Source organism: Glarea lozoyensis (assembly GCF_000409485.1).
Source record: "Glarea lozoyensis ATCC 20868 chromosome Unknown GLAREA5, whole genome shotgun sequence".
Lineage (NCBI taxonomy): Eukaryota > Fungi > Ascomycota > Leotiomycetes > Helotiales > Helotiaceae > Glarea > Glarea lozoyensis.
In genome coordinates, this window is record NW_007361000.1 from 1,259,956 (window position 1) to 1,276,734 (window position 16,779).

Consider the following 16,779-nt stretch of genomic DNA (forward strand, 5'->3'; position numbering starts at 1 on the left):
CACTCGAAGGACACCTGCACCACCAGACACCACCATTACCAGTGGGCCGGGCTTGACTGTCAGCCAAATTTCACTGCAGCGACACTGCACCATCCGCCTGGGCGCCCATCACCCACACCCGTCACCACCTCATCGCTAGTACGAACCTTCGAGCCTTCGAGCCTGCCTCGCTTTCTCCCCCCCAAAAACCCAAAAACACGCCAACACTTGAGCTTGATACGGGCCATGATGTCTTCACACGACAAGACTCCCGTCGCGTCGACGTCGACATCAGCCAGCCCGTCCCAGACGCCAGATTCCACCTCGACGCACTCACCCTCTGTCTCGGCCTCGTCCAGCACCAATCCCTCCAGATCAACCACCCCCAAACCCGTCCGGGAATCGTCCACCTCCACGGCATCACAACCACCACCACAACTACCACCACCACAGACCAAGAAACCCCTTCCACGACGAGCTCCCTCCGCGACCAACTCCCCAATCCCTTCTCGAGAACCGTCACCGGTCCGGCCGACTGCCAAACCGGTCGTCTCGGCTCGTACCTCGGGCCCAGGTCGGTCGAGAAAGAATAGTTCACACGACGTCAGTCCGTCACGCTCCTCCAGCATTTCGAGCAACCCTCCTTCTGCCGCGGCCACGCAACGGGCTCTCTCTGCGACATCCATACCAACCCTCTATCCAAGCGTGTCAGATCCCACCATACGAGCTCCAATCCCCCAGAAATCTGCTGCCACCCCCGAATTCAAAGACACTCCTCGCTGGCCGATATCTCCCAGACTCCGGTCACCTCCACCCATAACCAAGTCCATGATACACTCCCCGCGCAAGAACGACGACGTGCCCGCAATCAATGTCCTACGAACACCCCAAGCGATCGAGCAGTCCGAAGGGAGGCAACCGACGAATGACGGCGAGACAGAAGAATCTTTGTTAGTGCCGGGCATGCGAACGCCAGCGAGAGGGGCCAGCGGAGCGAGTTCGACGCTGGAAACGGTGCAGGAGATCATTCCCATCAAAGAAGGAGACGAAGACTCGGAGAAGAGTGGCACGGAGAGTAGAAAGACGTCAATGGACCAGGGAAAGCCCAAAACAAGTGCGGTCTCCAATGAGAGTGGCAGTGATAGTGCCGGTAAAGGGGAGATCAAGATGAGAACCACCTCAGCAACACCAGTAACAGGGCTACGGCCGAGCGCTCCCGCGGTAAAACCCTTTGGCGCAGGGAGAGGAAAGGCATCAGAAGGCTCCGGTCGGAACATGACGGTGGAAACAGAAGTCGTCAGTTCCATCCCGCAGGTCGCGGTAGGTACGAGAGATACGATGAGTCTGGGAGGAAACGGCAGCATACGCAACAAGCCCAGCTCCGAAACGATTCGACCAAAGAAAGAAAAGAAGAAGACAACGCGGAAGACCCCGTCGGTGGCTTCTGGAACGGGTGAGCAACCAAATTCATCAAGGCCCCGCCTTCATCATCAATCCTCTATCCGAGACTTGAAGTATCCTGTGGGTGCTGCTAGGTCTCTCGAGTGGCCCAATGGCCAAGCCTCGTATCCCCCCTCAGACAGCAGTGGTGCAATTAGTCCTACGAGACAATCAGCACCGTCACCGCGCAGGCCAAGTCTAAGTATTCACAATATGAGCAATATGCTAACTAGAAGCCGCCCAGCCTCTTCCAAAGCAGATATCTTCGAGGCGAAAGTCGCAAGCGCGGTCGATGAGGCAGACTCCTCCGATTCCGAGGAGACATTTGTCTATGAGTCCAACCCACCCGAGCCTGTCGACCGACATAAACGGTATCATTCGCGGACGCCCAGCGCAACCTCCATGGCCAGCCAGATCGATCAGAGGAACGGTCCAAGATCAGCCATGGAGGGCGGTCACAGTGTGGCTATGAAGAAAAGTATGAAGTTTGCCAATTCCTTTACGAGCAGTGGCGGTCCGGAATCCACTACTGGCGACGACGATGGTAAAGGTACCGCGCGAAGTAGTGTCGGGACGGGTCGAGGGACGAACCATCACCACCATCCACATATCGGTCGCTGGGGACGCAACGGCGGCAATGGTCACGCTTCTCTGTTTGATAACGAATCTCCTTTTCCTAATGCAACGAAACCCAAATTTTCAGGTACAGGTCCTAGACACTCCTCACAACCTACGAGTCCAAGGTTGTCGAATTCAAGAGTTGGGGCGCTCGGCAAAAAGTCTGGTCCATTATCATCAAGCTACGATCTTGATGACGGCGCGGATGACGAGCGCACTCCTTTAATGTCAAGTGTACGATCAGGACGATCCATACGGGGTCGGCGACAGAACGCAGCCTCGATTCGGCAATTAGAGCATCAAGCCTCACGACATCACCGGCCTTTCCTTTCACAGTTTGCTGGTTGGCTAGTATTATGCATCATGATCTTGCTGGTCATAGCCGGCGCATTGGCGTTTACATTTGCGACGACTCAACCTCTGGCCGACGTCAAGGTATTAGCGCTAAAGAATGTTCTTGCTAGCGAACAGGACATCATTTTCGATATGAAAGTGCAAGCTCGAAATCCAAATATTGTGGCCGTGTCCGTCGACATGGCTGACATTGTTATTTTTGCAAAGTCAAAGTACGCTGGCACCGATTCCGAATGGTGGAGTCGACCAAACATGCCTCTAAGTATCATGCGACGAGCCATTGCGCGACGACAGGATCACGATCCTCCACGGGGTGACGATCCTAATACGAACCCAAATCTGGAAATTGGACATGTTTACGAGTTAGACAGTCCTTTGAGCTTCGAAGGGTCTCCCTTTCATCACACTCGCTCGGATTCCACTGGTCAAATTCGAGTCGATCACCCAGGAAATCATACTGTACCATCAGGAAGCGAACGTTGGGGGCGGGTACTGCAACACGAGTTCGATCTAATCGTTCGGGGCACGCTCAAATACTCTCTACCCTTGAGCCAGAAAACCAGAAGCATCTCGGTCGAGGGCCGAGTCACGGTCAAACCAAACGCCGCAGACCAGGATCCTGACGCTGTCCATATAATGCCGGCTCGGTCTGTCGGTAAATAACAAAGTGGTTAACTAACCACGTCACGTATCTCCTTTGTCATAATGTTGGTCCAATCCTGTATATTGAGCGAGCGAACCGGAAACGGAAGTTATTTTCATATCCACGTCATTGCATGGGCCGAGAAAAGAGGCGCAAATTGTTTGCTCAGGCAACATCACGACACATTTCTGGATGGAGCAAATTTTCTTTTTGGACAGAGAGCCGGGAGCGGAAGTGTCACACTACACTTGGTGGCCATACATTCTTTTGCATTGATTTTCCCTTGTCTTTTATGACTTGCTTGTACTGGGTTTGACTTTGCTTTTTGGGGGTTTGGGAATGGCGAAACATCAGAAGTACAATATAGAAGGGATAAAATCACTTTAAAGGCGTGGGAATAACCGGAACACCTTAGGGTGCGAAATTGAAGAGGAGCTTCGCTATGATAGCTCGCATGGAAAGAACCTTGCTGGAGATGTAGTTGTATGGAAATGAGGCCGTTGGCTTCTGCGTTGGGAATAAAGAAGGTGGGTGTGGGTATATGTACAACTTCGATTGGACTATAAGGTCCTGGCGGGTGGAAAAGCGAGGATGGTTAAAAGTTAGGAAGGAAATTTAATTGTTCTTCCACCGATTCTTTGGTTTGCTTTTGTGTGGTCTTGCCAATCTAGTGTTCGTCATTTACATGATGCAGGGTGATTTCTCATCGCTTGTTAGCCTGCATTCCGTCACAGTATGGCGGTATTGGCTCTACCTTACCGTTATATATCTAAGCGTGTGCTACCTAGCATAGAAGAACCGTTACAAGTCAAAAGTACACCCTCTCCAGCTCGACCGACGCCGTCAAGACGTGACGCTTAAGCCTCGGAATCCGCACCTCAGCAGGATCCCTATCTGAATTTTATCTACATTACGCGGTGATCTGCTCCTATGGACAACAACAGAAGCGGCAGTCAAGATTGGAGAGGTGTTCTGCTAAGCGGATGAAGGAGCATGTATCTCATCTACTATCCTAACTTGGTAGAACAATCTTAGACTCTGTTTCACATCTATCAATCATCAAAACTACACTACTCACACCTCCCGTTCACAACCTCCAGGTTTTGACAAAAGCACAACCAAGAGGTTCCGCCACTCATTCCCTCCACTGTGACCCTACCCAAACTACTCTGACCTCACGACATCTTCCCCAAAACATTCTATCATCTTTTCTGGACTTATCATTCCTACTAAGGTGACATCAAGTCTTCTCGCTAGAGAACTAAATCCACGTGATAAGTGTCTGCAGTGGAACTTTCTTGTGTATTTATGGGCTAGCGACGAATGTTTAAGTAAAGAACTAGATGGCACTTTAATTGGGTATTCTATGGACCTCCTCGGAGTAACATTTTTCTTGACATTGACATTCTGCCTCAAATCTGACATGCAAGTGATAGATTAGAAGAGAAGCCATCAAGGTGGATGGTGAATTTGATAGGAACTAGCCACGCAGTTGTGCATCTTTTCGTTTCTAACTATTCCTTCTCCAAGCACAATTACAAATGTAAAGTCCACTTGTTAAGCAGCAATTTCTGTGTCTGTGGCAGATAAAACTTGGATTCTGAAACACACCTAGGTCTCAAAAACGGTATAAACATAAAGATGTCTCGACATTGCTATAACAAGAGCCATCAATTACTAGTACAAATTCAAGCAACACGTCTGGATATAATCAAACATCTATAACATTACCCGCGACAGAACACGCCCCCAAATACGCTATACATTCATTTAGTTGATCCCCCTTTTATAGTCTCCTCATTTATCATACAAACAAACACCTTTGCACCAACCACCGTCATAGTCGCCAACACCATCTTCACGGCTTCCAAATATAAGCTCAAATCCTACTGTGTGACAGCCCTGACACACTGTAATAGCATCCCAAACATCAACCCTCTATTAACCTCCTCAATCTGCAAACAATCGAAGACCCGCCCCATTGCTTCGCTCGTGGCAGCCTGTCCCATAACACCGCTCAACGCAACGGGAACACCCCTCTGAACCAGTAACTTCCGTGCCTTGAGTCTCAAGCTTTCTTTTTCTTCGGCCGTCATCTCGGCAGGCCAAGCTTTCAACTCTTCCTCGGTCGGAAGACTGTTTTGTCGTAACTTGCGAAGATGGGCTGCGATTCCGGCATCAGAGGTGTTGGAGGCGATGACAGAGTCTTGAATGAGTGATTGAATCGAAGAAAGAGACGGATTTCCAGGCCTTAAGAGAAAGGTTTTAGCGGCGTTGAGAAGGGTACGGCGGAATTTCCAGGCTGAAGAAAGGGTGTAAAGTTCGCTTACGACGGCAAAGAGGAGCTCCACTGCTACGCAAGTTTCTTCCTCGGTCATGGGCATTGGTTCTTTACGTTGCTTAATGGGCGAGGCGCTGATATTTGCTGATGAGATCCTGGGCGTGGAGATTGATGGTCTTCCTGGTGATGGTTGGGATGGCGCCGTACTCATTGAATTTCTGCTAGGCGCCGTGCTATCTGTGTTTATCGTAGTATCTGTGCCATAGTCTTCAGATATCGCACTTGGTGGAGGAGGTAATCTTAGCTGCTCCATCGTGGCTTGCGTGGGAGAATTGAGAGGAGTTCCTCTCCTCGAGGGGGCTCTACTAGGAGCTCGGCTGTGATTCGCACTTCGAGAACCACTCATCGACGACCTCGCGGATGTCGAAGGTCGAGATTCCCGCTCGTTTTCGACCTCTGCAATTGAATGATAGCTAGGTCTGCGTTCCATTGGTGGAACCTTGGAAGGTTGCGTTGCCACAAGTGGTACAGCACGCAAGCTGTCTTCGCTAGCTCTCGCTCTGCGATTACTATATATCGAAGTTGCCATTGAACCAGAACTGTCAACCCGAGGAAGGGTTGAAGTTGAAGCTCGGCCTGCTACGTGTGCACCAACATTTGCGGTGCTGCCATTCGTCTTCTTCTGACCAAGGTTCCCAATTTCTTTGCCAAGGTTGTTGAAAACGCCAGAAATCCCGCCACCCAGTGCTTTCCCGCCGTCGGCAACACCTCGAGGTGCGCTTGCGAGCACGTCCAACATGCCCTTGCCCATAGTTTCAATCGCCGATGGAGCTGGCCAGCCAAATCCAATTTTGGCAGTAGGGGCAGTTGTGTTTTGGCTGTCCTTCTCCAGAAACCTCTTCATGCCCTCACTCTCAGCAAGATGACGATCCCAACAAGCGTCCCGAATATACCGCTCTAGCTCACCACGAAGGGATGCCTTTGTATGCTCTTTCCAATTTGGCAACGTGCTGTGTTGCTCACTGAAAGCAACGACACCTGAAAGTTTGGCAATTCGTCTTAAAACTTCGTGTAGCGTCTCGAAATCTGGATATCTGCGAACAATCATCCAGCCAGGATGGTCTGATGAAGCGGGTTCGATCTGAATCAAATACTCAGAGTTTGGCTTACTACGCAAAGGCCCTTTATCCATTGTTGTAGAATCGTCGTGGATGATGATATTAGCGTTGTGTAGTGTGAGAGACACGGTTTTCCGACGTGGCATAGGTGACACATCTTGGAGAGCAACTGGAGTTGATGGCGGAACGATTTGATCAAAACTAGTAAAAGGTGTCGATTCTTGTCTTTCTGGTGAAGCAGACGGGCTACTTGCCTCCCAAACCTCATTTGGCGAAGTGGTAGATCTAGGGGACTCGCAAACACTGTTGTGGGTCGTTGAAATGTTTTGAAAACCCTCAGATGTTTGGTTTGGCGTTCTGGGTGATGGGATAGCCGGTAATCCCTTGGTTTCCACGGCTAATTCATTAGTAGAGGTCTCGACACCAGCAACCAAAGCCTTTGGAACATTATCTACTGGCTTTCTAATAGCCTGCTTGTTCGCGTCTTCCTCTGCCATCAGCTGTGACAATCTCTTTGCCTCTTCCATAGCCTCTTCCATGGCCTCTTCGGCCTTGCTCAGACGCTTCTGATGCTTCTTGAATTCCTGTATTGAAGGCGTCGCCGGTGACTTGGCAAGCCCTATATTTCCAACGTTACCATCTATGTCACTTAGAGTACTAACATCAGGCACGTTTCCCATCCCAACGTCAATGGCTTGACTGAAATCCGGCTCGCCATCTTCCAAGAGATGTACAATCCATCCATTTATCCACTCGGGTTTGGAGCAGCTTTTTAACGTCATATCTAAGACCACCCCAGCCAGAATCTCCCGTAAAAAAAGACGAGCAGGATCACATGCATACGCCGGTTTTTCTAGGAAGTTCTGTAATATGTCATCCGCAATCATCCTAAATTTCTTCATGTGTTGCTTTTCGTTCAACACATTGGCTAAATTGGAATCTGGATTGGCTGATAGGTACGTATATACTGCTTCCGCGGCCGGCACGCTCGCCGGCTGGGTTGACAAAGCGCTGGAGAGCTCATTGAGGAAAACAATGACAATGGAGGACGAATTGGTAAGGAAATCAAGAAAACTGTCTGCGGGCCGCTTCCGGGATAGATGGTTAGACACCGATAGCATGAACTTTGTCAATGTCTGCCGCGACGCTGCTGGAAAAGAGGTTTCCTTGGGAAGTATAGGATCATACCACCACTTTACATAATCTCTAATGACAGCTTCCACGAATTCGGTGAGAGCAGCCTTGGTCTCTGGTCTGAATGCCTCGAAACTGTCCGCCAGGTGCTCAGTCTCGTCGCCCTCGTCCTCGTCCTCGTCCTCGTCTTTTGGTTGAGCGTCCCGCCATGCGAATAATCTGGCCACTACATCAAGACCTTCCTGTCGCCTGTCCTTTGCTCCCACTCCCACTCCAATCAGTGTACTCTGCCCTTCCCATGTCGCGTGCAGTATCACGCCTCCTAGTGCGCCGATCAAGATCAATCCCAGCTTCCCCAGAATGAGGTATGTAGCCGCTGCTAGACCGACAGCAATCGCGCCGAGGGTTTCCGGCGTTGCAGTTGATAGAAACTGAAGGGCTTTTGTCACATAGTCTCCGTCGTGAGGCAATGGCGCGTCTGGGGGGGAGAGCGCTTTTACAGGCGAGTGTTGCGGGGTTTCTTGAAGAGCATCCTCGTCTTCTAACTTGCTGCGAATTCCGTTCATCGCGTCTAGATGTGCTGTCGGCGCATGCTGAGGGTGAAGGCGGACGGGGAGGGGATTTATTACTATTGTCTGGCGCAGTGTCGAGGAAATGAGGGTGCTGTAGCTGCGCAGCTCCGAGGCAATTCGAACGAGGACCGTCTGGGAAAGGGGGTGGCCAGAGAGGAAAGTTCGAGGGTTCCAGGTTCGGGGGTGGGAAGGAGCAGGAGTCCCGTCAGATGCGAATAGTTGTGGTTTCGTGTCAGTTTGCACCCCAATGGATGGACCACCCACTTCCGCACGTCGACGGCAAATAAGGTTACTCCTCGACTGTCCCCAGTCGCAGTGTTGCACGGTTCTGCGCTACAAATAGAAACACACTTGGAAGTCGATGCGCAACATCTGGAACAAACTTGGAAGCTGGAGAAGCAGCCCCTCGGGTGCTCGAGTGCTCGAGTGCTCGACGTTCGCTGGATCGACCGGGCCGGGGCCGCCGGTGTGAGCGCATCGGCCCGCAGCCCCCGCTGCCCGGAGATGGTCCTCCGATTCATTGCGCGGGTTCCTACTCATAATCGCGTCCGCGAGTCCACGTCGCGTTTGCCCAACTGCACCCCGACGTCAAAATGCCCAAGAGAGGACGTGGAAAGGAAGTCGAAGAGTACGAGTCGGACGGCGGCTTCGTCGAAGATGATGGTCATGAGGTCCCAAAGAGTAAGAAGAACAAGAAAACAGCCGTCGTCTCGAAAAGTACAGGAGCCTCGGGGAGCAGTTTCTGGGAGGTATTTGAATTCGTACCAATTGCCGTCGCTTGTGACTATTCTAACGACCCTTCCTAGCTGTCATCTGGGCGCACGCCACGAAGAGTTGAGATCACGGAGTTCAAGAATATGAAGCTGGTCAACATTCGTGAATTTTATGAGAAAAACGACGAGTACCTACCTGGCAAAAAGGTATGTGAAGCACAGTCAAACAGCAACGTATAGGTATTAAGCTCGGTTCAGGGAATCTCCTTGACCGTGGACCAATACAAAGCATTCCTGCATGCAATTCCTCAGATCACCGCAAGCCTCAAGTCATCTGGCATTGAGTTTGACGAGACCGAACCCGCTCCAGAAATCAAGGGTGAGCAGGAAGAGAAAAAGCAGAAAAGGACCGTCAAGAAGGAGTCTCGAGCTAACATCGAGGAGACAAGCGATGAAGAGGAATGATACGTGTATCGCAGTATCTGTCACTTCCATAACCCATTGGCTTTTGAAAGGCAACTCATCGATCATTTTCGAAGTAGCTTCACGGGGTGGCATTGCTCTTAGTGAAAATAAACCCAAGCAGGTAACGCTCTGCAGTCAGCGATGACCCTTCATGCGAGTTAGTGTAGACTGCAATCAATTCAACAGTACGAACACTCCTTGTGGATTATCATCACGCGGCAGACATCTAGGTCAAGGATCAGCAGTTCCGTTCTGTCAAATTACATGGCCATTCTCAATACTCAATCGCCAACTTTTGGGTCATTATAAAGCATAATCTCTGCATGATTGTCGAGCAGATATACGTAAAACACGTTTGCCGCATATAATTTCTACGTGGCACCTTGTAACTTATCAACGATACCTCCCCAGCAACCCTCTTGGAGTGTCGGTCCGTTTTGCGATAATGCTGTTGTGGTTCGAAATTTGAGCAACATTTGGAGTCAGTCCACAGTATATACCATAACCTATGCTTGAAGTGCCATATCTTCTCTGTTCGCATGACTTCCCCCTTTCCAAGCATGCTTAGGGTCCTTATCCTTCGCTCTCAACTCCTTCTCATCCCCGACCCTTCCCCAACCGCCACCCCCCGGTGTGCAGATGATAATCCTCTCGCCAGATTTCATGAGCGCCGTGTTTTTGCCACCTAAATTGATTCTTCTTTCTTCAAACACAACATCATCAATCTCGCCTCCATCGCCGTTGAGCATCTTATCCGAGCGCTGAGGATTACTCGTTTCAACTCTGCGTACCCAGATATTCAACCCGCATTCCGCATCTTCACCACCGGCAAGACCATAAGGGCGGTAGACTCGGCGTTCGCTGAGTATAGATACCTGTGTCTCTGGCATACGGAATTCAATATCGCGAACCACGCCGTTTCCGCCACGGTGTTGGCCTTTACCCCCAGACCCGGCGCGCAACGAAAATTCCCTCAAAATAACAGGGTATCGCCGCTCGAAAACTTCAGCATCTGTTATACGAGTGTTTGTCATATGTGTATGAACCCCATCCGTACCATCCCAGTCCTTGCCTGCCCCAGAGCCGCCGGCAATTGTCTCATAGTATCCAAACCCTTTCATTTCCTTCTCTCCTTCGACATTGCCCCCAAACCCGAAAGTCAAATTGTTACAACACCCCTGACTTGCTGCACACGCCTGGAATGCCCTGAAGATGACATCTGTGACTCGTTGCGAGGTAAGTACATTACCTCCCACCACGGCAGCTTTATCTGAAGGCGACAGAAAAGATTTGGGGGGTATCAATACTTTGATGGGTTTCAGGCAGCCTTGGTTGAGTGGTATATCCTCTGAGATTAGGCAACGCAGACAGTATATTATTGCGCTGTAAGTAACCGCTTGGGGAGCGTTAGTATTACCTAGCAATTTGTTAGCAAAGCTCAATCTATGACTGGAAAGACTTACCATATACTTCCGGACCTGTACCATCGAAATCAAAGATTGCTTCTCCCTTCTCAGCGTCAATGCTAATTTTAAGCTTGATTGGACTTCCATCATCCATGTAATCGACAGCTGATAGATCCTGGCCTTCGAATCTCCTGCTCACCTCTTTCAAGAGGTTCCGGACGCTGTGTTCTGCATTGTTCTGAATATTGGCCATATAAAAGTTCACTACATCTTCGCCGTACTCATCGATGAGACTAGAGATGAGATTAATTCCCTTCATGTTGCTCGATATTTGAGCTTTCAAATCTGAAATGTTGTCTCCAAGACACCTCGTTCCACTACAGCCCGGATATTTTGCAGGCTCTGAAAGTAGTAGTTGGGTGATTCGCTCTTCGTTAAACCTTCCTGCACTCACAAGCTTCTCCGATTTAATAGCAGCTCCTTCTTGATAAAGCTCTCGAGAGTGTGGAGGCATACTTCCAGGTAGAATGCCGCCGATATCAGCATGGTGAGCCCGTGATGCAACATAAAATAAGATCCTGTCGCCGGTTTTATCAAAAGCAGGTGTTATGACTGTGATATCGGGGAGATGAGTACCACCATACTCAGGATGGTTAGAAACGATGACATCCCCTTGAACAAGCTTGCCTTTCCAGATCTCGGCTTGCCTCTTGACACATGTCGACATCGAGCCCAAATGCACTGGTAAATGGGGGGCATTTGCTACAAGTCCACCAGTTGGATCAAACAACGCACAACTATAATCAAGTCGCTCTTTGACATTCGTACTCACACTTGTTTTTTGGAGGGCTCGTCCCATCTGCTCAGCAATAGCCATAAAACGATGTGCAAATATGCTGAGCATTATAGGATCGACATCTTTGGAGGACTCCGATCTCCCTGGCTCCTTGTTGTCATCATCCGCGATATTGATAACAATGTGTGTTTCAATGACCAGAGCTGTGGAAGTTGGCGTAATGACAATAGTCTGAGTTCCGTCTGCCTGTGTGATATCAGTAAAAGCAAGCACGCACTAGAGGTGGTGCACATTGGACATACCAGAATAGCAGGACCTTTGGCTCGATCGCCGACTTCTAGGTCCTCCAATTTGTAGATTGGTGTCTCTTCTCGCTTACCACCAAAGTAAACACGAGTACGTTTGTATTCTTTCTTACCACTCTCTATGTCCTTCGGCTTGATCTCTTTCAGTTGCACGTCAACAGACTTATCAAGCCCCTGAAAGCTTTTTCCAATGCCACGAACGCGCACGTCATCAACAATAATATCTCGATCTGGAAACGTAAATCCAAACTCTTGCTGATGTTGCTCGACAAACGCATCTCCAAAGGCGAAATCCTTCCCTTCCGGCTTCACGATCATCAAGGCAGATTCTGTGCCTCTATAACGCATGTTGAGGTATTCTTCGTAAACGATCGCTTTATCGCCAAAACCTTGATCGTGTAGGGCTTGTTTGGACTTCTCTTTTAACTCTTCAATCTTGATCCTCAACGATTCATTTTTACCTTCTACTATATCCCAAACCTTCGACTCGGGTTCCTGCCTCTCGTCGACCACATCGGCCAACGCCATGCCGTAGGCTGATAACACTGAAGAGTAACGATGAACAAGAATCTGCTTTATCCCAAGGCTTTCGGCTATTGCAACCGCGTGTTGGCCACCCGCTCCACCAAAAGTTGCAAGCCTATGCTTAGAGGTATCGTGACCCTTGGCTTCTGTCAATGACCGGATGGGTCTCGTCATGGTCTCATTGGCAACCGTCAAGAATCCGTATGCAACCTCGTCGACGCTCATGCTTTTGCCAGTTTCTTTATTTACTTGCTCAGTCAAATCTTGCAAGACTTTATTGCTCGCGTCGACGTCAAGTCCTTCATCTTCGTTCTTTCCGAAGATCCTAGGAAAGAAATCAGGCAACAATCGATTTAGAACCAAGTTAGCATCGGTAACTGTGGCTGGACCACCCTTTCTATAACAGGCTGGACCAGGATGCGCGCCAGCGGACTCAGGGCCAACAACGAACAGTCCGTTTTTGAAAAACAATTGAGAACCGCCGCCAGCTGCAACGGTGTTGATATCTAGCTGAGGAGACTGGATCGTAACACCAGCAGTCGTCGTCTCGAAAACATGTTCATACCTACCGCCAAACCTTGACACGTCTGTAGATGTGCCGCCCATATCAAATCCGATAACACCAGGGGGCTTCTCTGATTTGGCATCAAAAGAGGTGAGAGCATAGCCGACAACTCCACCTGCTGGTCCAGAAAGAATTGCTTTCAGACCAGAGAATTTCTCCACGTCAACAAGCCCACCGTCACTTTGCATAAATTCGCATCTTGCTCCCTTCGATCCACTTTCTTCCTTCACACTTTCGCTTCCGAGGCCACCCTCAAAGCCTTTCTGGAAGCCAGCAATATACTTCTTGATAGCAGGTGTGAGATACGCATCTGCGCATGCTGAAGTGGCCCTTGGGACCAGTTTGATCATTGGCATTAATTCGTGACTAAGTGAAATGTGACTAAAGCCGATCCGTTTTGCAACTTTACCCACCAATGCTTCATGGTCGGGAAACGTGTACCCGTGCATTAGACAAACTGCTATGCTTCGTATTCCTTTGTCGTAGACCTGTTGTAACTGCTCTTCGATTATCTCCTTATTTGGCCTCCGAAGAATCCTCACTGCTTCGGATGACAAGCCTTTGACCAGATCAGCAGATAGACCGTTCTTGGAGTCCCCTGGTTCAACCGCAGTGATATTTCTCTCTGGGTCTTCAGCGTAGTCCTCCAAAGTCACGCGCTCATCAATCTCGAGAACACAATCATATAGAACTTCTGGTTTTTTTATACCAAGGTCAAAGATGCGCGGTCGTGATTGATTGCCAATCTCCAAGCAATCTTTGAATCCTTTGGTAACCACCATGGCAATGGCTTCTCCCTTGCGTTCCAACAGAGCATTAGTCGCGACCGTGGTTCCCATCCGTATCGACTCTATCTTGGATGTATTTAAGGGAGTGCCTCGTGGAATTTCATTGCCCGTGAACTTTGACATTAATCGCCTGATTCCCTCCAGCGGAGCATCGTCATAATTCGACGGATCTTCGGATAGGAGCTTGATAATCACATCATCTTTCATATCCCCAGTTCCTGGATTTCCAACACAGTCCGTGAAGGTTCCTCCGCGCTACTCAAATCAGCAAACAAGCCCAAATAACCAAAAAAGGCTTGGGAGTAAGTTGACTTTGCATATTTGTTTGTCATACGAGTTGTGATGTGATCCCGCACATTAGACAACATGTGAAAACCAACAGAGACAAGAAATCATAGCTAATCGCTCTGTTTATTGCTAAACACACGAACAGTCAATTCCCCAGCCGCCGGTTGTACCAACACCTTGAAATCTCCGAATGGGGAAGTGGGATCAGAAGCTCGTGGAAAAGAGAATGATATAGCAACTCACATCGATTGCGATGCGGATTCCCCGCTCATTATTATCGTCACCCATTTTGTCACTTCAACACTTCAGTTGCGTGGCTTCGTGTTGTTGTCAGATGGTCCATTAAAAAAGACTGAGTGACGTTGATTGCACGAGGGCGGAGGACTGGAATATCGAAGACGTAGTAATCTACCGCCGCTTTTAGCACGCTGCTCCAGTCCCACCAGTCCCCGATTATCTGATTGCATAAAAGAATCCATAGGAATTTACTGAGTAAATGCTTCCAAGTAAGGACACATAGCAAAATCCCGTCTATTTCGTTAATCAATGTAGTAAAATAGACTTCCACTTTTTGTCGGTTGTCTTAAACCTACTTACCAGTCCTAAATTATACCTTAAGTCATGGAATATTAGGAGGTTCTGCCACTTGTTTTGTCCCATATGAGCATTTCTCATCTCAAAAATAAGAAGGTATAAAATTTCTAAGCAAACTCTAAAAGCCGTAGAGTATGGGGTTTATTATCTTTTGGCTCTTATGTAAGATGTGGGAAGCTTACAACTTCACGCCGCTAAGGTGGTGGCATTCAGTGGCAGCACTTGCCCGATACACGCTCTACTCATCACCGTCAGTGTGTTAACCCAGCAAGCAATCGAACTCGGTCCGGGCGTTCTATCAAAAAGTGACTTGCAATTCCTAATAGAGCATCCTCATCTCTACTTATTAACATACGACACACCGGCTTAGGAGAGCAAACCAGTCCAATTCAGTCCCATACTACTTGTGATATCCGCAGCTGTTCTGCCCTGCTGATCTCTGATCTCACGAATGTCACCCTCAGAACCAGGATATCTTGCAGCTCCCATCGACTGGGCAAGTTGAACAACCTCGTGTGGGAAGGCGTCAATCGGAATATTCGAAGCCAAGCAAAGTAACAACCAAAAGACTTCTTGCTGTGACTTCTCAACAGCAACATGCAATCCCGTCATCCCACCATCAAGCGGATCCTGGTAGCGAAGTAATTGAGCTGGTGACATGTCTTCACTGTCACGATCTTCCTCAATAGCTTTTACGAGCTCCAAAATGCCAGCCACGTCTCCTTCGGCACACATAGTCATGAATGCTCGAGCTGGTCTCGCTGCTGGGTTTGCATATAAGTAAGCTTCTTCGACAATCAGTGGGTGAATATCAAGGTCGTCCTGAATCCCGCCTTCATTGATGTAGATGGTGAGTACCCGAACTGAAGGCGCTGACCCCGAGATGATGGACGCGTGGCATGATGGGCATTTGAAATCGATCGCCACAGAAGCAGACTCATCGAGAAGACATTGCCTAGAAGAGGTTAGTATTAAGTCGAACCGGATGCTACTGAGATTGAACTCGAGACAAGAAATGCTAGTATACAAGTCTCATAGACTGAAGAAGCACCAAGGGTAAAGTGTCTTCCTTGCCTAACGCAGGTGTATATAGACGAGCAACAACTTATTTATGAATTGTAAGGTATGTGACTAGATACATTCTTCTTAATCGCAAACTGACCTAGCAGGAAGAAACATTCCCGAGCCATGAATACATTGCCCAAAAATCCAGTTGGAGAATTTAGCATGAGCCGAAATGTGTACCTGTCTACCCGGCGAGGTAGTGTTCGAATTGATAGACTGATGAATGGGAGGGACGAATTACCAGTGAAAATGACAGTTGCAAGCCTTCAAGAGCAGATCATCAGGTGTTTTTTGTGATACACCAACCGAAGACGATGTGGCCTCATCGAAATCTTCGACATCAAGCTCGATAGTGAGATCTTGGGAACACAACCGGCAAGTCATTCTAGACGAGAGCTAGAATTGTGTAACTGGTTGCTTGACGTGTTGTGGATTTGAAGATAAATTTTTTAGGATTTTCAACGGGTAATCTTAAACGCTCGCTTAAACCTGCATCATCGCTAAATCATAGTGTCTGTAAAGACTACGAACCTTTGGTCAACGAACTCCCCCGGCTCTAACAATAATCCGTCAAACTTGATGGCTTTACTAGAGAAAAAGCTTATTATTTAGAACATTTAAACTTCTTAGGCAAGGGTTCATACAACATCAAGGCGCTCTCAATACAACACTATCCGTCACTCCTAGAGCTTGGTTTTGTCTCACGAACATTGGTAACAAGTTTTGTAAATAGCAGATACTGATCGCCATTGAGGCTGTTGAAACTTCTATTAACAAATTAAATTTTGTCCTAACTGCCATTACTTGCACCATCATTGGGTTATAGTGCAAGTATCTAAAGCTATTGCACAGGACTTTCTTTCCGCTATCCGAGTAAGTCTAACATTCAAGGAGGAGTGTTACATGCCAGACTCAAAGAAGATAGCGTACCAATAAAATCCGGCGGTCCAGCAGTCTTGGTACCGTGTATAGCATAATCTAGAGTAGAGGCGTTTGTAGGCTGGTTCCGCAAGCGTTGCAAGGCCGAGGAATCGTTGGAAAGCAAGTAACAATGATCTAGCACATACGCTTTCTGTTGTAAATAACGAGCGGTCGTTGACTTACTCAGGTATATTCTCATAAGGCTCGTG

At 48.7% G+C, this 16,779-nt stretch overlaps 5 protein-coding genes across 5 annotated transcripts; 2 read left to right on the forward strand and 3 right to left on the reverse strand.

The window, feature by feature from the left end:
- Positions 1 to 228: 228 nt before the first annotated feature.
- GLAREA_04611 (uncharacterized protein) lies at positions 229 to 3,054 on the forward strand (the record flags this gene model as incomplete). Its single annotated transcript, XM_008086988.1, has 1 exon — positions 229 to 3,054. One exon carries the CDS (start codon positions 229 to 231, stop codon positions 3,052 to 3,054), a length of 2,826 nt encoding a protein of 941 aa, XP_008085179.1.
- Positions 3,055 to 4,920: 1,866 nt separating this feature from the next.
- Positions 4,921 to 8,679, reverse strand: GLAREA_04612 (PX; the record flags this gene model as incomplete). Its single annotated transcript, XM_008086989.1, has 2 exons — positions 4,921 to 8,439; positions 8,491 to 8,679. 2 exons carry the CDS (start codon positions 8,677 to 8,679, stop codon positions 4,921 to 4,923), a joined length of 3,708 nt encoding a protein of 1,235 aa, XP_008085180.1.
- A 53-nt stretch (positions 8,680 to 8,732) lies between these two features.
- On the forward strand, positions 8,733 to 9,317 carry GLAREA_04613 (ssDNA-binding transcriptional regulator; the record flags this gene model as incomplete). The annotated part of the gene is made up of 3 exons (XM_008086990.1): positions 8,733 to 8,888; positions 8,946 to 9,059; positions 9,111 to 9,317. 3 exons carry the CDS (start codon positions 8,733 to 8,735, stop codon positions 9,315 to 9,317), a joined length of 477 nt encoding a protein of 158 aa, XP_008085181.1.
- Positions 9,318 to 9,823: 506 nt separating this feature from the next.
- On the reverse strand, positions 9,824 to 14,278 carry GLAREA_04614 (uncharacterized protein; the record flags this gene model as incomplete). Its single annotated transcript, XM_008086991.1, has 4 exons — positions 9,824 to 10,734; positions 10,781 to 11,765; positions 11,822 to 13,957; positions 14,234 to 14,278. 4 exons carry the CDS (start codon positions 14,276 to 14,278, stop codon positions 9,824 to 9,826), a joined length of 4,077 nt encoding a protein of 1,358 aa, XP_008085182.1.
- A 672-nt stretch (positions 14,279 to 14,950) lies between these two features.
- On the reverse strand, positions 14,951 to 16,033 carry GLAREA_04615 (uncharacterized protein; the record flags this gene model as incomplete). Its single annotated transcript, XM_008086992.1, has 2 exons — positions 14,951 to 15,539; positions 15,891 to 16,033. 2 exons carry the CDS (start codon positions 16,031 to 16,033, stop codon positions 14,951 to 14,953), a joined length of 732 nt encoding a protein of 243 aa, XP_008085183.1.
- Positions 16,034 to 16,779: the final 746 nt, after the last annotated feature.